Raw genomic sequence first — 21751 nt, 5'->3', positions numbered from 1 at the left:
GGAAAGGAAAGGATATTTGAGTTCTTTGACACTCAGCCCTTATAGCAAATGAGCCACTTGCGGGATTTTTTTCTTTTTATTTTTTGTCAATATTAAATTGTGAGATCCATCCGTAAATCACGAGATGATTTTTAAAAAAATTGAATTTTGAGTTTGTTGATTCTCAGATCTTGTCTTTCTTCTTCTTCTTTTTTTTTATTTTTTATTTTTATTATTTTGAAGTCGTATGATTTGTATATTTTGTGGAGATTGGTGAGGTTAAATCCCAAAAAATATGACGTCCTCTTTGCTTGACTTTCAGCTGAATGAGCAAACGGAAAGACTGTTCATGCGCGACCATAAAATAATTTCACTTTTTTATAAAACACTCCTTGGAGGTTTTCTGCCGTTTACGTTTTCGTTTTGTTATTTACTCAGGGCGGAAATCTATTACGTTACAAAAGGTTAATATGGCATTTTCACTCTTTTGTACACTTAATCGTAAAAAATTTGAAAGAGATTCCAAAAAAATTAGGAAATCCATTATGTACAGTTATAGGTGAAAAATTTATTACGACAGTGACGGGTAATTTTTGATATCGGTCGCGTACATTTTTTTATACCCTATCTTTGATTAAAAAAATCTTTTAAGTTCTCTCTCTTCATAATAACTAGGTGATCTCTTCTTTTTAAACGCATCCCCTATCTAAAAGCATAAGCTCTTATATAAAAACAAAAATAATGAAAATAAAAATTAGTAATCAATGATAAATTACCCAATACAATCATATAAAATAATGAAAATAAAAATTAGTAATCAATGATAAATTACCCAATACAATCATAATAAAAGATTTTACACAACGTAATATGATCACTTTTTTTTTGAAGCTTGTCCCTTCATCTGAAGGATTGTCATATAAAAATAAAAATGATAAAAATAAAAATCAATAATCAATGATAAATTACACGATACAATCATAATAAAAAATTTCACACAACATAATCCTTATAAAAGATAACTAAAATCTCAATTGAACTCTTCCAATATCTCAAAATTTTATACTGCAATTATCAAACCTTCTAGTTTACTAATCAAACTTTACCCTATTTTTTAACTCGTACCCTACAAATTTTGAATTTAGTATCATAAATTTATTGTTTATTTGAAATTATATAAAGAGACATTTAAAAGATTTCTATAAAAAATAAATAAAAATAAGGCTTATCATAATAAAATTATCTTATTCCAATCATATTGTTCCAATGACTTATCATGTTGAAACCAATGTCATGTTAGAAAACATGTGATTGCATATAAGTGTTAAAGGCACTTAAAATAAATAGAAAATAGTGTCATGACTGTAAAATAGTATAAGTTATTATTAGAAAATCTTTTTAAAATGGTGCTAATGTTATTATTAAAAATATTTTTGGAATGGTGTGATAATAGTACTAATTCATTATTTTAGTAGAATTTTGTAACAAAAAAAAAGAAATGATAATTATGCATTTTAGTGGATTTTTGTGACAAAAAAGAAAAAAATGATAGTTTATAAGCACGTGCTAGTAAAACGTTGATAATACATTTTTTATATTTCTTCCAGATATAACTAAAAAATAACATTATATTTTTTAAAATGCATCTAAATACTACACAAACAGTAATAATCCATTTACGAGTAATGTATTATGTATTACACGGACAATATATTTTTAGGTTTCCAATAATTGGGTGGTAGGGGGACCTTTTTGTCTTATTGAATTAGTAAAGGGTAAACTAGGAATGTTGCACTTAGGCCTCGTTATTAAAAAGAGATTAAAAGAGAGCAGAAAGGGTTCTCTCTCTAGCCTTCACTGAAGGGCTCACGGCTAGTTTTCCGGCAAGATTTTCGTGACGTTGCAGGCAAGACGTCCGCCAAGGGCTCGCATCGGGTGAGTATTTTTCAGTTTTTTCTTTAATTTTTACTTTAGAAAATACAAAAGTAATGAAGAAAATGGTTTTTTTGTTTTTCCTTTTGTTGTGTTTAGGAAAAACATTTGTGCTTTACTTTCCGGCGACAATCCGGCAATAATATACTTTATTGTTGTGTTTTGTACTCTCTTTTTATCATTTTTTCTTTCTTCATTTTCCTATTTCTTTAGAAAATGCTTTTAACTGTTTAACTCATTAACGATATACAAAACCTAAAAAAAGCAAAAAAAAGAAAAGAAAAGCAAAAAAACTACATTTGTCAAATTTCTAAACTTTCTTTTGCTTATTTATGTCTGGAATTATTTGAAATTGAATACTCCTACCATAAAAAGTAGATAAAACAAAGATAAGAAATGATCATATGTGTTTTATAGCGAGAGGGCAAATGCGTATTGTGAAGGCACATTTTGGGGGTTTGATTGTTTGTTGAATAGAATTGAGAAAGGGGGTTTCTTTGGAATCGAATATTTGTAATACTTTTTGAATTTGTAAGATTTCTTCTTGTTTTTCTATCCAAAAAAAAAAAGACAACACTGGTCATACAACTTACCCCCACCGAAAGTTATTTTCTCACTTTTTTCTCAAACTAGACTTGCTATACAACTACCCCCAACCAAAAAATAAATTAAAAAATACATTAAATAGCCTCCCTTACTTTTAGCTTACCCACACCTCTCTGGCCTCTATCCGCTCCGACACTATGTGAGTGGTCCGGCAGTTGATCAAGTGCGCCTGTTAAGTACGGTACGTTAGTGGAACACTCTAGAGTTACAGGCTCCGGTACTGTGTAAGTGCAGTCTGGAACACTATGGAATCACATCACTCCGACACTGTGTAAGTGCGGTATGGCAGTGGAACACTCTAGAGTCATGAGGGCAGTGTGTAAATGCGGTCTGAAAGTAAATGTTCGGAAGACACAGTGCTCCTGCAGTTGCAAAGGGCTCTGTTCAGCCAAAGAACTTCTGAGTCACTAGGCTGGCAGTTGCAAAGGGTGGTCCGACAGTACTCAGTTTCGGTTCGACAGTACGATATTACGCTTCGGCAATGTGCTAGTGCGGTCTGAAAGTCATCGTCAAATATGGCCAAATTGATTTTTGTGTACAATGAAGGCATTTCCGTTTAAAAAATGAACTTTTTCTCTTTGCCTAGAAAGTTTGTTTTGGAGAAAAACGTTAGAAAAAAAGTTAAGTCGAGGTAAGTTGCATAGTTAATGTAGTCTTCGGTTTTTTTATTTTTTTTACAATTGTCTCTTTTTATTTCTTTTCTTTTTCTATGCTTTCTCAAATTTTTTATATGACTATTTTATTAATTATTTAATTTCCGAGACAGGCCCGAGACATAGTCCATTCAGCCGGTCCAACCAGGCCGCTGCCCTCACTGATTGGTCCAGTTTGGTCCTGACAAGATTATTTTATAATAATTCGTTGTGTGGTCTCAGGACCAGCTTGTCAAAGTTGTGTATAACGAAAGCTCTAAAGACGACTGTGTATAAAAGTAGAGCCCCTCAAGCTCTGAAGGCTCATGACACAAGAAACAAATATGGGGGGAACAGGAAGGGAGCAATCACAGACGCACTGGATGTTGGATTTGATGAATGGGAAGCTCTCTATAAACAGAGAGAAGGAGGCTGAGGAATGGAAACGACGCTGCATTTACAAAGTGCCAGGCTTCCTGAAAGAGCTCCACAAAGAAGCATTCATTCCCAGGGTTGTATCATTGGGGCCCTTCCACCATGGCTCCCCGCACCTCCAACCCATGGAGCAACACAAGCGCCGTGCGCTCCTCCACTTCCTCGACCGCTCGGAGCACCCTCTTCAAGTCTATCTGAGTGCGCTCCAAGCCAAGGAGCAGGCGATCCGGGGCTGCTACGAGTGGCCAAACGACCTGGCCCCTCCCAACAGCCCCGAGTTGCTTGACATGATGCTGCTCGACGGCTGTTTCTTGCTTGAACTCCATCGTGTCAGCCAAACAGACGGCGAGACAGGCTATGCAGCCGAGGATCCGGTGTTCGGGTCAAAATCGTCATTGTTCTTTGCGCACCACAACAGTTATCATGACCTTTTGATTCTGGAGAATCAGATCCCTTTGATGGTCTTGAACACTCTATTAGACCCACTCGGAACAAGGATCTGCACCCGGGTGAATGAGCTAATGCTTGAGCTATTAGGGGAGGAGATCGAAGGGGAGGTTTTAAAGGGCAAGATGGGGTTGCATACGCTACAAGTTTACATGATGCACAATCTGTGTGGTGACGTTCCTGACGTCGAGGAGTTGAGCGATCCGGAGCCATATTTCAAGAAGTTGCCCTCAGCCACGGAGTTGCATGAAGCTGGGGTGAGGTTCGAAATTAGCAGCAAGAGTGGACTCATGAACATCACCTTCGAGCACGGAGTACTACGGCTACCATGGATAGCCATTCATGGATCTACGGTACGTATCATAGTTCTCATGACTGGTTGCTGGTTTGATTTTTAGAGCAAAAATTGGATTTAGTCAAAAATCAAATAAAACTAATATTTGACATGTTTGGTAAGTCCTATTGATTAAATTGTCCATCCAAAATTTGGCAACTTTTTTTTTTTATATTTTTAAATTATTATCTAAAATTTATTATCTTTTGAAATCAAGCATTTAATTTTTCGAATAACAATCATACAAATTTTGACTTGACTAGGTCTCTAACAGGTTCAGTCAATAATGTGATCTTGATCGCCCGTTGGTTTATCTATTGCGGTGGGAGGGACGTACATGAACATTCATATAAAAAAATGAAATATCTTCGCCCCCCATAATGAATGTAGTGTAGCAACTGTCAACACAATATCACAGTGATTCAAACATTACAGATCTAGTTCAAAATCAGCCGAATTAGATCGGAATCAAAAGGTGAATGGTTTTGGTTTAGAAATCCATGGAATTGCTTGATTTTCAGTTTCTCTATTTTTTCATTCGAATTTTTTTTGTAATATAGCCTGGTTTGAATAGTCCAAGGCTAGGGAAATAACCACTGCTGCCTAGTCTAAGCCTAATTCCTGTGCTTTAAACCCTACTACTTTCAACCAAGCCCACAGCGGATCACAAGGTAAGATTAAAATTGAAAACCGTGGTTCTATCAAATTTTTAGTGTTTTGTATCTATAAAAGACCGAAAATATGCAATTGAAAGAAAATTCAGATTTTCTTATTTCCGATATTTAAGTATCTGTTTTATTTATTTGCTATTTCTTATTTCCGATTCAGCACATGTTTTGGATGTGTTGAAAACATTACAGATATGAAAAACTTGAGTGCATCAAAGTATTTTATTTTAGTTTTTTTAATGCAATGTTCTATGATTAATTTGACACATATTGCATGTATCCAATGCGGCAAGCACTGTGGTGTGCCTCCAAGAGTTGGGTTTGATTTGTAGGACTAAATTCCAACTAGAACTCTAAAAAAAAAAAACTTATATGAGTGTTTCTAGAACTCACTTCTAGACTAGGGAAAACACTGCGTCCCTTAAGGCTGGATTTGCTACAGTGTCCACCCTCCACTCATTTTGGTATCTTAGTTGGATATGTTTTGGCCTATGGAGGCCCTTGGCCGAGTCCTAGTTACTCGGACAAGTCATGCACCACCCCCAAAATAGCCCCAAAAAGTGGTTGAAAGAAATTTTTTAAAAAATAATAAATAAATAAATAAATAAAACAATAAAAAAAGGTGGTGGAAATCATTCAAGGGCAAAAAAGAATTTTGTCAAACAAGGCCCCTTAGATTTGGTGTCATTCATTCTTTCTTAAAATGAATTATCCATATTTATATCATTTTCTATATCCTGAAACAATTTATTTTCACACGTCTCCTTTGTCCCAAATATCTTTGGTGTGCCAAATCTTTGCTAAACTAAATACCCTCAAAAAAAAGGGGAAGGTAAATACCGTAGCAGTCTACCTTTCGATGGATAAAATATTCTCCCTTTAAACTTGGTAAATTGAAGTTCTCTTGGGCATGGAATTGTTGCCCACACTAAAGTTTATGAAAACATTTTTGAACCTTGACCCTCCCCACACTAAAGTTTATGAAACCATTTTTGAACCTTGACCCCTAAGAGTATTCCACCTAAGATGGTTCTTGTAATCGTTTCCTTAGATCGAGCCCTTTGTGGCTATGATGCAGAGTATCACTTTGATAATTCAAAAAAAAAAAAAAAATGTTACAAGAACATACATACACGTATTTTAAGAATTGTGAAAAGAAGGAAAAAAAAAGAGTTTCGTTTTTTTTTTTTTTTATTTTTGTTTTAACTGGTTTGTAGTTTATGTTATAGAAACCTTTCTCCTAAATATGATGGCATTTGATTTTATTTCAAGTGTTTTGTTGTTTATGTTACAGGAAACCTTTCTCCTAAATATGATGGCATTTGAGCAGTTACGCGTCAGGAATTCAAATTGGGTCAGCTCATACGTAAGCTTGTTGGATGATGTAATAGACACTGCTAATGATGTTGAACTGCTAGTTTCTTCAGGCATCGTGGAGAATGCGATGGGAAGTAACGAAGATGTGGCCGATATCTTCAACAGGATCACAAAGGGGATGGTCTTTTTTGAGAATCCCCACTTGATGGGGGTGCGGACGAGGCTCATGCGCTATTGCAAAAAACGTCGTAACAGGTGGAGGGCTTACTTCATCCACACCTACCTTAGTGATCCGTGGACGCTTATATCATTGCTGGCAGCAGCATTGCTACTGATACTAACGCTGCTTCAGACACATTATACGGTTCTCGGCTATTACAAGTAATTCGACACATGAATCTTTCACTTCCATTGCGCCCATGAAAGTGTATTTTGGTCTCATTATCAATTGATTTTGGAGCAATGATTCTTTGCAATTAATCTTGAAGATCATCGCTTAATAAAGAAGCACTGACTGGATTGGTACAAATTCATTTTAACCCGAAGATTTCGCGAAGATTTCGTACTCCCACATGAGCATACTTTCCATTTATTCCCTCAACTAAAATCAATTAGAGAAGTGGTTTTAGGAAATAAAAAATGTGGATGTGACCTTTTCAAAGGGTAGGATGACTTTAAATTTTTTTAAAAAAAATTACATATTATACTGTCTATGGGCTTGAAAGTAATAATGTCTCAAGATTGAATAGAGACCATCTAAATCTTGAAGACAAAAATCTAAGCATTAGAAAAGTCAAAATAATTTTTTTTCTTTTGAAAACAATCGGTGATTTTTAGATGGTTCTCAAATTTATAGATAGAAAAAGATATCTTTTCAAGTAAGTTGTAACTTTTAAGTGAAGATATCTATATTCATAAATCGTCCCTTCCTCTTTATGGTCATGAAAAAACTTCAACAGGAGAAACATCCAAAAGCCTCAGCGGTAGAAAGATAGACGTATTATTAAAAATCAGTAATCATAAAAAAGCATCCTTCGGATACATGGAAGATGGAACAGATGCAGTTTTAAAAGCATGGAAGCAAGAACATGGTAGAGAATCCAAACGACAAATGTTCTTTCCAGTGGGACAATTTGTTTTGGTCTTAATAAAAATAAATAAGGGATTGTCTACAAATAGACTATTTACCTTTTGTATATAGAGTCCACAATCAATCTTGTCCCTTAAATTTCAAAATTGGTGGTTGTAAGAGTGTTGTTGAATAGACATAAAGTTCCGTAAAATAAAAATTATCGGAGTTCGTGACTCATCTTATATCATACAATTTGACATCTAATGAGTGAGAATGATTGTGACATCTATATACCAAAAATAAATAGCTTCTTTATAGACAATCGTGAAGAAAGATTTTTCTTATTATTACTATTATTATTATTATTATTATTACCGCAGCAGCAACAGTAGTAATTGTACCGTCTCAACACCAAGATCTAAAAACCCAAAAACCAAACCATCTGTGTTCAATCTTGAGTTTGATATTCTTTTTTTCTTTTCTTTTTTTCAGGCAATTGCATGATGCTCATTCAACTTATATTTCATTACATCCCAAGATTTGGGTTCCCAAAGTACTCCAAAGTTTTGCCAGAGAGAGAGAGTGTACAAATTGATGCCACGAAAGGAGATAATCCTTTTTTTAGTCACTTTGTGTTCACACTGGCTTCATCATTCTTGTGCAATGGGAATCCCTCATCCCTAAATTATATATATATATATATATATATATATATATATATATATATATATATATATATATATATATATATATATATATATATGATGTATTTCTCATGTCATCTCTCTAATACTATTATTAACTATTATTATGATCATCAAAATTTTATTGCTCTATCCATCATCGAACTTCAACTCTCTCTATTTTTTGGTATGTAGGAATCACTATTTCTGTTTAGTGTTAAGTATTTCATGGTCTCAAGATACATTATTGCAACAATAGTTTCTCCCCCAAATGAATCTTGATTGGGTGAGGGGCCCTTAAAGGACTCAACTGTATTCCAAAGATCACTCCCCTTCAAAGGGATTCATTTGAAGTTACGATATCTGTTTCGGTTGAAGGTGAGTTTTTTGAAGGCTATCTTGAACCTTTGTGGGTCTCCTACACAATCGAAAGTGATAAATTTACTCCCTTAATGTTTATATTCCTAGAACCCACAAAACTAAGTACAGTATATTCCATAAATTACTTCCAATATATAAAGGTCACAAACACCTCATGTTGTTCGATTTAAATTTGCATGGCTGGGATTTCAATTTTCCGGAAAAGAATAAGTAAAATTTTCTTCGAATTGTCGACATGCAACATTCAAACTGAGGAAAATTATCTTCGAATTGTCAACAATACAACCGACCCGATTTGACATCTAATGGCCATAGATTGACCATTTTCTATCAATTGTAAACGTTGTTATCATGTACAAGGTAAAACAAACGATCAAAAATTACTGAAAGGGGGATATTAAGAAAAGTGACAATGACAGGTATAGATAGGCATTACACTTGGGCATGAAAATGTACAATGTATGGTATAGAAACTGAAATGGTTTATTGCTCTTCGAGAGAATACTATCCATTTGCTGCCTTGAGCAAAGCGCAATCTAAAGGTATTTTGGGGTTGTAATCTCTTGATCATAATAGTCAATCTCAGAAAAATAAAAATCGTCGTCATCCAAGCACTATCCTACTATTGGGGGTTATTTACGTAAATATTGTCTTATCATTCTACTCTATCGATGGCCATATCATCAGTAACACTATAAGCCACCATATATCTTCTCACTATTTTTACCTATATCATTTTGGGCAGTCCAAAACAAATATATATATATATATATATATATATATATATATATATATATATATATATATATATATATATATATATATATAAAATATAAAAAGTACAAAAATAATCAGACATAGTAAATGAGTAAAATATTAATGTAAAGGTATAGGAAATGGGCCTCCAAATTTTTGGACAGTTAGATCTAAGTATTTAAAAACTTCAAATCCATTTTTCATTATCATAATAATCATTCGGTTATTCTCAGGTGGATCTCAATTTTTAAAATTCCTTCTAAGTACCTCTTTGGCCTAAGGGAACAAATGCACAATATATGCTTCCACGTGAGCATGCATTGCAGTGTTAACGTAGAAAAACCTAGCTTGCACAATTTATGGGAATACTATGATGAAGAACTAAAATGTTTGAGAGTCTTGTTATTTGAGTTAAGAATCCTGTATTCCTTTTTGTTCGTCTTTCTTAAGGGTTTCCAAAATAAGCATACACCTTTTACTATTGACTTTCATTTCTTATATACACTTAAGGATGCTACCTTATAATGTAGAACTACGGATGCCCTAAAAAATCCATCGAAAAAGATGGTTTTAATATTGAAAATTTGATTAATCATCTCAACATTGAGATGTATGACTATGAAAAATATACAGATTTTAAGTCTTAAAAATAGTGCATTTTACAGCATATTATCTACACTGTCCATTTTCAAGATTTCCATATGTTTATAGATCTACTTGATTTTAACTATTTTTGAAATTTAAAATTATATAAAAATAGATTTTGAGATAATCTTAATAACATTTTACATCAAAATTATATACCATGATAGGAAGATGCTACGATATGCCGATTCGTGTACCGCTACAGTAAACATCGAATTGCCTAGATCAAATCTGGACTGATCTGATGATTACGGATATTTGGTAATGTTTAATTTTTCATTATTTTTTTACAAATCAGAATGATCAGAAATTTGGACCGTGTGTTCATAAAAAATAGGTGAATCTATGAAAAATATCAAAAAAATATTTTACATGAAATAAATTGACTAAAATACCCTCAAAACATTTCAGGGGTATTTTGATCAATTTTATTTTTACGAATTATTGTTTTTATATTTTTATTAGGTGCGACTCACTAAGATGTACACACACTTCAAATTTCAGATCATTCATATTTGTATAAAAAAAATTAAAATTCAAATACTCTTGGACAACCGTGACCGTTAGATCGACCCATATTTGATCTAAACCATTGAACATTTATTGTAGCAGTAATGGCGTAAAAGAACTTTTTCTATATATATATATATATATAATCGATATTAAAATATTTTAGATAAACTATCTTCTTTGTTATTTGGTATATATTTTATATTATATATCATGTTGTTTTACTTATTTTAGCAATTTCCAGCCATTTTTTGCTAGTTTGGCCAAAAACATGCGTGTGGTGTTGGGGAGTTACTGTGCCAACTGCCCGCAAATATCCTTTACATGAAGAGAAAAGTTTATATAGAGCCGAGGCTCTAAACAATCAAACATGAGCCTATCTCAAAAAAAAAATTAGAAGAGTTTGTTTTGATGTCTAAATATCTTCAAATTTATCATCGTGACAACAAAATGCATGAACATGAGAAAAAAATGGATTTCAAATTTTAGAAATAGTTAATTTTGTAACGAACTTTTGGACCGTCATTTTCAAGTTTTCATGGATCTGCCGATCTACAGTATCTTTGAAGCTTTAAATTTTACAAATAAATATGAAAATATATTTTAAAGCTATTACAAAGATTTCCGGCATTCAAACCACATTTCTCGATACTATTTGAAGGTAGGCTCTAATTTGTACTCTATTCACGCTAATTAGCTAAAGGATAAGTCAACATCTACCGATCCGATAGAAGTTGTCAAACAACAGGTAATTCATTATCCATGATTATTTTTATTAAAATAATAAATTACCATTGACATTGACTACATCCAAATAGAACTTTATATTTTAACTTGTATTTTTTCCTATTACAAAAACACTAGGCTGGTGAACCGACTCAAAGATTAAGAGTAGGTGCTATTATTTTATGTGTTGCACACCTCCACTTTATGATTTTTTTTGTTCTTGGTTTAAAAAAGAAACAGTAACCATTACAGGCATCCATGTGAACCGGTCCATTTCAAACTTGGGAGCATATGCTCAGTAAGATGGTGTATTTCAAAATGACTGAGCTTTTTAAAATGCCACTTGCAAGGTATAATGTTAATAGTATATTATCATTGACTACATTCAAACAGACCCTTATATTTTAACTTGTATTTTTTCCTATTAGAAAAACAATAGGCTGGTGAAGCGACCCAAAGATTTAAGAGAGTATTTGAAGTAGGTGCTATTCATTTATGCATTGGACATGTCTACTTGATATTTTCTTGTGTTTGGTTAAAAAAGAAACAGTATAAATTACAGTCATCAGTGTGAACGGGTCCATTTCAAAATGACAGTGGCCACTAAATAAAAACTTGGGAGCATTTGCTCGGTGAGATGGTGTATTTCAAAATGACTTGGCTTTTAATGCCACATGCAATGTATTATATTTTAATCTTGCAAGATATAATATATAATAATATTTTTTCTAGGAATTGGGCTGGCCTGTTGTTTAAGTAAGGCGGGCCTTCAAATTACATTGAAAGATGTCGTTTCATCACCAAAAAAGATGGATTGAAAATTTATTTTCATCTGTAATTATGAAATTTCTAGCTTAAAAATAGTGTATACCTTGTACCGTAGCTTTGAAATATATGACAGTCCCTGCCATTAATAGCTGGTTTATTTTTGCTCTTTGGTGTCCTCTCGGGGTAGACTTCTCCACAGCCCTAATATATGACAGTGCCTGCCATTAATAGCTGGTTTATTTTTGCTCTTTGGTGTCCTCTCGGGGTGGACTTCTCCACAGCCCTACTTGAAGGCCCCAACACTTTCTTGAAACAAAAAGAAGCTCTCTCTCTCTCTCCCTCCGAGATCGAAGAGCATTGGCTCAGGAAATAAATAGGCGAGGAAGGGAAGGGAGCATGAGGCGATCATCGAGTCAGGAAATGAGGCTGTCCCAGTGGCTCCAGAGCAAGGAAGGGAGCACCACACGATAGATATGGAGAACATCGAGTCAGGAAATGAGACTATCCCAATGGCTCTGACTACGAAGATGCACTCCGAAATAAGGAGCATAAGCTCTGGGCCTGCTACGACCGGTCTCATGTCTCGGAGGCCCCCCTGAGAGCCGAATTCTTGGAGATGGCTGCTTCCTCCTAGAGTTATATCTCGCTAAAAGATTTAGTGAGACCACGGGCTATGAGTAGAATGACCCTATATATGCTCATGACTTATACAATGACATGATGATGATCGAGAACCAGATACCTTTACTGGTTTTGCAAACACGGCTCGGGGATGTCTATTTCACTGAGGTCAACGAGTTGGTGCTAGGCCTCTTCCGACATTAGAGATGCCACGGCTGGGCCTGCATGCCTTGGACACCTTCACTTGAGGAGAAGGAGGAGCCTCAGACACCTGATGCGTCGGGTTCCAGGACTAAGCTGCTGTCTACAAGACTCCCAAGGAAAGACCAGGTCACACGAGTCCATGACCCCAAGTCCATTACATTAACTGCTCGATAGTTCTAACAGTACATAACGCTGTAAACTATAAAAATCACCTTCTTTTTGGCTGATACTGGCTTTCTCAACCATGGGTTGTGTAGACAGGGTCATGTCTTCTGCAGCACGACTACTTTCATGCAGTACACCACTTATGGGCTTGTACACCTCTGAGGGCAACCCATTGATGTCATCAACTTCAATGCCCGACATCATACACTCATGTCGAGTCAGCCAAAGATGAAGTTGGTTCGAATTAACATTTCGCCAATTGAGCTTCCCACCTTGTCAACTACTCCTCTTACCAAGATAGATAGGATTTCTTGGTATGCCATGTTTTGCTCTAAACTGCCGATGTACATAGTCCGACATATATGGTTCCGCAATATCATCAAATATCAATGTAGTTATGCACATCGCAGATTGAAATGTCTGCTTCATATCATCTAAAATAACATCATTAGGCTTGAAATACGGATTCCAAATTACCTGTCATATGATATAAAGTATCACATACAACAATCAGCCAGCAAACAACTATAAGTACTTAAAAACAAAAAAAACCAATCCATAATAATTCTTGTAGAATAGAATTTAGTCTAACCTCATTAGGGTGGAGGTTATCGAATTCTTGTCTTATGAAAGACATCAGGTTATGTGGATTGTCAAAATATTTCTTGTCTTTTGTGAGAATCCCCTTGATGGGGGTGCGGACGAGGCTCATTGGCCATAGCAAGAAGCGTCGTAACAGGTGGAGGGCTTAATTCATCCACACGTACCTTAGTGATCCATGGACGCTTATATCGTTACCGGTAGCGGCATTGCTACTGATACTAACGCTGCTCCAGACACAATATACGGTTCTCAGCTATTACAAGTAATTCGAGTCTTCACTTCTGCTACCTGTTATTGCGCCCATTGCATGAAGCGTTATTGATCCCATCATCAGGGCTATTTGGATTTTGGAGCAATGATTACAAATCGCGCTGTCTATGGGCTTAAATAACGTTACAAGATTGAATGGAGACCATCCAATTTTTAAAGGGTGAGATCTACGTGTTTAAAAACTCAAAAAAAAAAATATATATATATTTTAGTAATTCAGTGGGGATGATAGGCCCCTACCTGATTCTTGATTAGTTAGTGGTTTTTAAAGCTGCAAGTGGGAATAGAAGCCACAAATAAGGGTAAGTCAATGGGGATTTTATTTTCATTGACAGTTTATAAAAATGCCTAACACATTTCAAATTCAATATTTTGGAGCTGTCTAGACCTTTTTTACACCTTCTTAATGAAGTTTTTTCACTCTTGACATATACCATACACACTTGAACGAATTTATAAGAGAATATAAGAAAATTCTAGACTTCACACGTTTCAAATTCAAATTTCCACGCATTGTATGCTTCTGGACTTGTCTCTCATTTGAACTCTAGAATAATTTTAGTTCATTATTTAAAAAATACCTTTAACACCAACTTTTCCAAAATGGCCCTTACATTATTTAACTCTCAAAAATACCCTTAATAAAAATAAATAAAGCTTATTTCTAATATCTCCCTTAAGCTTGGTTTTCAATTTTGGTCACCTCCAATACATACCTCAATTATGAAATATTTTATATTCGAAGGGTTTTGTAAAAATATTGGCAATTTGATCTTGTGTCTTTGTGTAAACAAGTTCAGCCTTCTCATTTTCATGGTTTCGAATGAAATAAAACTAAATCTTATTATGTTTATTTCTTTCATGAAACAATGGGCCTTTGCTAATGCAATTGTCAACTTGTTATCTATGTGAATTTTGATAGGAGTTTCTTGAAGGTTTAAGAGGCCCTTAAGAAGGTTCCATACCCTCAAAGTTTAACAAGTACTTGAAGTTGTGGCTACGTGTTAGGCCTCTCGAGTTGAGAGTGTCAAAATCGATTGTTTCTTTGATGACAAAGTGAATGTGGTACTCCCCATATAAAAGATATACCCAAAAGTGCTTTTTTTTATCATCCAGGCCCAATTACTATCAATAAAACTTACATGATCATCAAAACTAATAGAACATGAATAAAACAAGTCACGATCAAATGTGCCCTTGTTATACACCGTAGAATCCTTTTGGCCACTTTTAAGTGATAGGTGTTTGGAATGTCTGGTACACCGCCTAATCAAACTAACTCCATAGATAGTATCTGGTCTTGTACATGTTAAGTATTGGAGGCTTCTCAAAAGTTTTCTCAAAAGTTTTTTAAAGAGAGTAAGATCAACATCTCCATCTTTTTCTTTCCCTAATTTTACACCATAGTGCACTGTTATTTTTACCGGATTGTAATTTTTTATTTTAAATTTCTTGAGTATTTCGTTTACATAAGCCTTTTGGGGACACAAAAATTCCAACATCTATTTGTTTAACTTCGATGCTAGGAAAATAAGTCATGAAGTCAATGTAGATCATTTCAAACACTTTAATTATCGATTCTTTGAATTCTTTACACATGACCGGATTATTTCCTTGCTTACAGTGCGGATCTGATGAGATCCCGGATAAAACCTCCCCAAATGTATGCTTTAAACTTGTTTCAAATTGAAGATCCGTAGAAAATCAAGGGGATCTGTGTTAGTAAGACCCCAAAGCTGCAAAGATCTAGGTTCTTGAAGAATTGCCAGTCGTTCTAAAAAATGTACTAGAAAAACAAAAACTGAAAAAAAATTAACTAAAATTGAAAATAAATTAAATCAATCAAAAAATTAAATTAAAACTAAAATTAAATGAGGTCACAACTATTCACATTCATTAGATGTCAAATTGGATAGTTTGGGATAAGTCATGAAATCTAGAAAAAAAAAAGAAAAAGAAAATAGAACTTTGTATCTATCCAATGGCACTGTTACAACCACCCATTTTAAAATTTAACGGCAAAAGTGATTGTAAACGTCTTGTACAAAAGATAAATGGTCTTTTTATATGCTTTTTCCAAAAAAAAAAAACACTGTTACTCACATTTTTTATAATGTTACATATATATTCTGAAGGAAATCCAAGGTCCTCCAACAAAGATGTTCTAAGTTTGGGAACCACTTAATGAATATTTTCAAAAAGATAATTTTGAGTTCTCTAATATTTGGATCTCGCCCTCCAAAACATTCAATCTTCATACTTCTTCTTTTTCCAAGCCTACAGACATTGTGATTTGGAACTTTTTTTTATTATTATTATTGAGATCAGTCTATGAGTTGAAGAGATTACATTTGCAAAGTTTGAAGTTCTGAAGTACTTCTGAATTGGGTTTTACCCAAGGGAATAAATGGATAGTATGCTCCTGCAAGACAAAATCATTTCGCTAACAAATAATGACCTTTATTGAGGAACAATATTATTTGCCTTTTTCTCCGACTAGGCTGGGACATTGCAATGCAATGTGCTGATTCTTTCCTTTAGCAAAGTAGAAGGGAAAACTTTGAATGATACCTTCACCCTAGTCAGAGTTATACTACTATATGCCTTCTCTTTTTTGAGGTTGTATACTATTATGCTTATGGGGGAGCAAGTTGTGTACGTGCTCCCTTGGGCAAATACCAACTTAAGACGATCTATTTGAATTTTTTAAATTTAAGACTAATCTTAGAATCCTTCAAGTACTATTGAAAAGAGATTGTATATAATGAGACCATTTATCATTGGTACAAGGAGGTCACAATTAGTTATGACCATCTGATGTGAAATTTGATAGTTTAGGTATGCCACAAATATCGAGAGAATTTCTTTTGAACTTGAGCTTGGTCAAGCCACTCAATTTCACATCTTATGGTTGAGATTAATTGTGACCGCCTTGTACTAAAAGCAAATGATCTTATTGTATTCTTTTTTTTTAAAAAAAAAAAAAAGACTTTTGTATTCCTAAACACTTAAATCTAACTATCTAGAAAATAAAAGGGAAAATAAATTGCATGTGTTCAATCCTACGAAGTGAATTTTCTAAGGAAGATTTAGGTTGGTCACCAAGTTTGAGTGGATTAGATCCCTATAAAATGGAGTCCACAAAATGCTTAAGCCAAGTTTTTGCCTATGAGAGCAAGTCTACAATTTGCTCCTGCGGAACCATACAATCTTCTTCCTTTCTTTTTTTTTTGTTGCAATGAGAGGCCATTCTTCGTATTGTTCCCATCATTCTTGTGCCAAATGGGGCCCAACCTCAAACTTTATTTATCTAATATATATTCCTCCTACCAACTTTACCTTATTAATATTTTTAAAATATTTCATCAAAAACTTTTGCTTTTAATTATGAAATTATAAACTCCATGTAACAACAAATTTCATGTATCACCAAGTCAATAATTTCATGCAAAACCAAATTTGTATTGTCTCAATTTTTTCACCAAAAAATACACATGAGTCACGTTTGATTGGGACCTCCTTTTGCTTTAGGCAAATTAAAGGTGCGTCTTCTCAAACACACAAGGATTTCGTTTCCCTTTCCCAAACGCCTTAAGCCCCGTTACTCAAGGGATAGAGAGAATCAACCCAGTAGATATAAACCACCTCTGTGCTCCTCCATAGAAGCCAACCCAACAAAGCAAAACTCTCTCTCTCTCTCTCTCCAGCAAAAACACAGTATGGAAAGACAGGAAGATCAATGGGTGGTGGACATAGAGAACAGCCTGAAAACACTTGACCTCGACTGCAGCTCCAAGTCTGAGCTCTGGGAGAAGCATTGCATATACAAAGTCCCGGCCTACCTAGCCGAGCTCAACAAGCAAGCCTACACCCCCCAGCTCGTCGCCCTCGGCCCCTTCCACCGTGCCCAACCCCACCTCCAACCAATGGAGTCACACAAGCAACGCGCCGTCCTCCACTTCCTAAACCGCTCGAAGCATCAAATCCAGGACTGCCTCAATGCTCTGAAAACCGTGGAACAGTACCTCAAGGCGTGCTACCGGTGGCCGGGCGACATGCCCCCACCTATTAGCTCCGACTTCCTTCGCATGATGCTTCTGGATGGCTGCTTCTTGCTCGAGCTCCATCAAACTACAATCAAGGGGGACTATGCTGGCTACATGAGTAACGACCCGGTGTTCGGTCCCCACCGTGCGACACATGTGCTTCCATTTGTACGCAGGGACATGTTGATGCTCGAGAACCAGATACCTTTACAGGTGTTGCAGCGGCTCATGGACCCGTTCGGTGATGCCAGTAGTGCGGCCGTGCACAAGCTTGTGCTCGAGTTCTTTCTCCCCAAGGGCACAAGTCTTGGTGGGGGAGATGACAATAGATTGGGATGGCACGCGCTTGATGTGTTTAGGCGGCATTTGGTGGGGGGGACGACGAAGAGCAAGACCGAGAGGTCAGCTGCAAACATGTCGGTCGACGGAGCGCAGGGGGATGAGACAGGGAGGTCGGCGACAGCCCTGAACGGCGCGAGGGTGAGGTTCAAGACCAGCAAATCGGATGGGTTGATGGATGTTAAGTTCAGCAACAGGGTGCTGCACCTGCCGCACATAATCATCGACGATGCCACGGTACATTCGAACGTCAGAGGGACCAACCTAGATCGAATTATTATGGACCCGGAATGGAACCTAATCGAGTTCAAGTCCAGATCCAACAGCCTAGACCCTGGAACCTAACCCAAACGGGTCAGGGGCTGGTAGAATAGGGTCCGGGTCTTAAAGGATCTGGACTTGAACAAGTTGTTTAAGGTCCAACTTGAACCCATTCATATGGAATTGGGGATAAATATACACGGTTAAATCCTATGGGATAAATATACACGGTTAAATCCTATGGGTGACCCATTAAGGTCAGACCTAAATCATGTTAAGTCGTCATGCAACACTAAACTAAAAGCAAGTATCTATACAAAATGGCATAAAAATAGTCTCTCTCCAACATCAAACCATTTGCACCCGGATAAGCGGCATAAAGAGAGACCACTTTCTTGTAATATTATCTGAACACCTTCACTTCCACGTTTAGGAACTTTGACACCTGTATTTTTACGCATGGTTGAAATATAACGCTCCTTAACGGGAGTGTCTATATTTCATCCTTATCCTATGAACTAAATATAGGAATAAAATTCTGCCAGTGTTTTGTATTTCAAACACAAGGCATCCTGTCTTGAGAAAATAGCCACAGGTGTGGTTGATAAGGCTGCAACCTTAAATTCAACTAAGTTGCAAATTTTGATGTAAAATGTTCTTAGGATAATTTCAAAATCTATTTTTATATTTAATTATAAAATTTTAAATTTAAAAAATAGTTAAAATCAAGTAGATCTATAAACATATGAATATCTTGAAAATGGACTGTGTAAATAATATGTTGTAAGATGCACTATTTTTGAAACTCAAAGTCTTTTTATTTTTTATAGTCATACATCTCGATATCGAGATGATCAATCACAGGGTTTTTCAACATTAAAGCAACATTTTCCAATGGATTTTCGTGGTGCATCGTAGTTCTACCTTTTAAGGTTGCAACCTTGTATAAACCTTTTTCTTTTTGGGGGGTGGTTTTTTTTTGTCATGAAAAAGTTTATATAAGGTTGCAACCTTAACATGTAGAATTAAAGATGCGCCTCAAAAATCTATCGAAAAATATTATTTTAATGTTGAAAAACCCTCTAATTGATCTTGTCATCAAGATGTATCAATATCAAAAAAAAAAAAAAAAAAATTAAGTCCCAAAAAAGTGCATCTTGCAACAAATTATCTAGACCATCCATTTTCAAAATTTTCATTTGTTTATAGATCGACTTGATTTTAACCATTTTTCGAGTTTAAAATTTTATAATTGGATATGAAAATAGATTTTAAGATAATCCTAAGAATTTTTTACACCAAAATTACATGTTATGATAAAATTTAGAGGTGCGCCTTAATTGGATTGTTGAAGGTTGTAACCTTATAAAAACAGCACCCTTAATTTATATAGGGATTGTCTACAAAGAGAGTTTATCTTTCATACATGGAAGTCACAATCATTTCCACTCATAAGATGACAAATTGGATAGTTTGAGGTGAGTCATGAAGTCCGATAATTTGTTTTTGGAACTGTGTCTATTCAATGACACTCTTATAACCACCCATTTTGAAATTTACGAGACAAGAATGATTGTAACCTCCATATACAAAAGATAAACGGTCTTTTTGTAAACAAATCCCATTTAAATAGAAGTCAAAAAAAAAAAGGCATTGTCTCGGAGAGAAAAATAAACTGGATAACGATTAAAGAACTATGCATAACAAATATTTGTAAGCAATGTGTTATTCATTTCTTCTTAAATAATCAAATCCAAATCAGCGATACGGCCGAGATAATCGGCGAAGAAAAAAAAGAATAAAAATCAAAATAAAAAAAGAATAAAAATAAAATATGGGGCTGGATAGGCTGGTTTATGATAGAATAGACTAGTTTTTTTTCAAAGAACTGGCTACTTCATAGCGGGTGTTTCCCAATATATTCTAAGAATCATACTGATTCCTAAGTTGGATTGAGTAATTTCGATCCGGTTCGACATTTTTTAGAACATTGAGCGAAACCAGATCCGGGTACCACCGACATCCATTTAGCGGAAGATCAGAAGACAGATTACATCCCCTCAAGGGATAAGGCTTAACTTTCATTTGTCGAGTTCAAATGGATAGAAGTGTCTGTCTTGTAATTGGCTTTTTAGACAAATTTCGTGCCTTGATCTGTCGACTACCCCAAAAACATAACAAAATGTGTTCATGTCATGATTTTTTTCTTTGAGATGGGATTGATATTTGTTTTTACGAGCAGGAGTCGATGTTCTTGAATTTGATGGCGTTCGAGCACCTGCATGTGGGGGCGGGGTGCGAGGTCTCATCGTACATTTGGTTCATGGACAACCTCATAGATACTAAAAAGGACGTCGAGCTTCTGCGCTCCAAAGGCATCATAGAGAATGGAATGGGGAGTGATGAGGAGGTAGCGTTGCTCTTCAACAAGCTCTCAAAGGAGGTGACCATGGAGCAAAGGGGCCCTTTTGCGAGGTTGCAGAAGGAGCTGAGTGATCATTGTAAGAGAAGAAGCAACAGGTATTGCGCCGAGTTCCACCAGAGCTACCTGAGTAGCCCATGGGCGATCCTCTCGCTGCTGGCTGCCGTGTTCCTGCTCATGCTTACGGTGGCTCAGACAGTGTACTCAGGGCTCAGCTACCATAATCCCCATTAATTTCATCCTAGTGTACTCTCCCTCTCTCCTTTTGATTTCTCTCTCTCTCTCTCTCCTTTTATCTTCTTTCGAATGCATGGTTTTCTTGGGCATGTCCATCCTGCTTCTTTTATGGTGAGGTTTAGGTACGATTGCAGCTGTATATCTCGCGAGAGAAACCATTCTCGGGGCCAGAAAACAATGCTGTGGTCTGAAAATTCATTTTCACCCAACTGTGGGATATGGAACTGTAAAAGCAGTATAGAACTAGCAGATTTTCAGTTCTTCCAGCCACATGCCGGCTTTCTCAGCAAGGCCTTACAAAATATTTTCCCTCTCTTTCACGGTGCTTGTGATTTTTCTTTCTTAGTATCTTCCTGTCCAAGGGAGGCTAAAATAAAGGTTGTTTGCTAAAATATTGTGTAAATAGAACATTAATGGAAGATGATTGAATTATTTACTTAGAAGCTCTTCAGTAAAATAGCTCAGCATGTTGGTCTTTTATCTTAATGGTATTTTTCTGTAATTAGCTGTAGGAACATGTCCAGAATGGGAGAAAGAGGCATCCAAATTGGCAGAAACGAAACTCCTAAAGTTCTAAAAATGGCAGAAACGAAACTCCTAAAGTTTTAAAAATGAAGGCAAAAACTGAGCCATAATCCTATGAACCATGAGAAACTTCGTCCTTACGATTATCATCGTCCAATGAATATATG

The 21751-nt window shown here is 35.5% G+C and overlaps 1 protein-coding gene across 1 annotated transcript; it reads left to right on the top strand.

The window, feature by feature from the left end:
- Window positions 1-1813: 1813 nt before the first annotated feature.
- On the top strand, window positions 1814-21495 carry LOC18434608 (uncharacterized). The gene is made up of 5 exons (XM_088869919.1): window positions 1814-1914; window positions 3284-4384; window positions 6328-6733; window positions 17286-18376; window positions 20643-21495. The coding sequence occupies exons 2-5, from the start codon at window positions 3476-3478 to the stop codon at window positions 21054-21056; spliced, it is 2820 nt and encodes a 939-aa protein (XP_088726045.1). The 5' UTR covers window positions 1814-1914; window positions 3284-3475; the 3' UTR covers window positions 21057-21495.
- The last annotated feature ends 256 nt before the right edge of the window (window positions 21496-21751 follow it).

The sequence above is a fragment of the Amborella trichopoda genome, chromosome 6 (assembly GCF_054954075.1).
Source record: "Amborella trichopoda isolate Santa Cruz 75 chromosome 6, AtrichopodaSantaCruz75HAP2 v2.0, whole genome shotgun sequence".
Lineage (NCBI taxonomy): Eukaryota > Viridiplantae > Streptophyta > Magnoliopsida > Amborellales > Amborellaceae > Amborella > Amborella trichopoda.
The sequence above is the reverse complement of the archived record's forward strand: the minus strand, read 5'-3'. Positions and strand labels throughout refer to the sequence as shown.

Bases quoted from the DNA above. Each gene is read 5' to 3' on its own strand.
- LOC18434608 (XM_088869919.1), top strand. From the start codon at position 3,476: ATGACACAAGAAACAAATATGGGGGGAACAGGAAGGGAGCAATCACAG. The intron at 6,734-17,285 runs AATTCGACACAT...CTTTTGCTTTAG, and splicing joins GGTTCTCGGCTATTACAAGT to GCAAATTAAAGGTGCGTCTT. The intron at 18,377-20,642 runs GTACATTCGAAC...TTTTACGAGCAG, and splicing joins TAATCATCGACGATGCCACG to GAGTCGATGTTCTTGAATTT.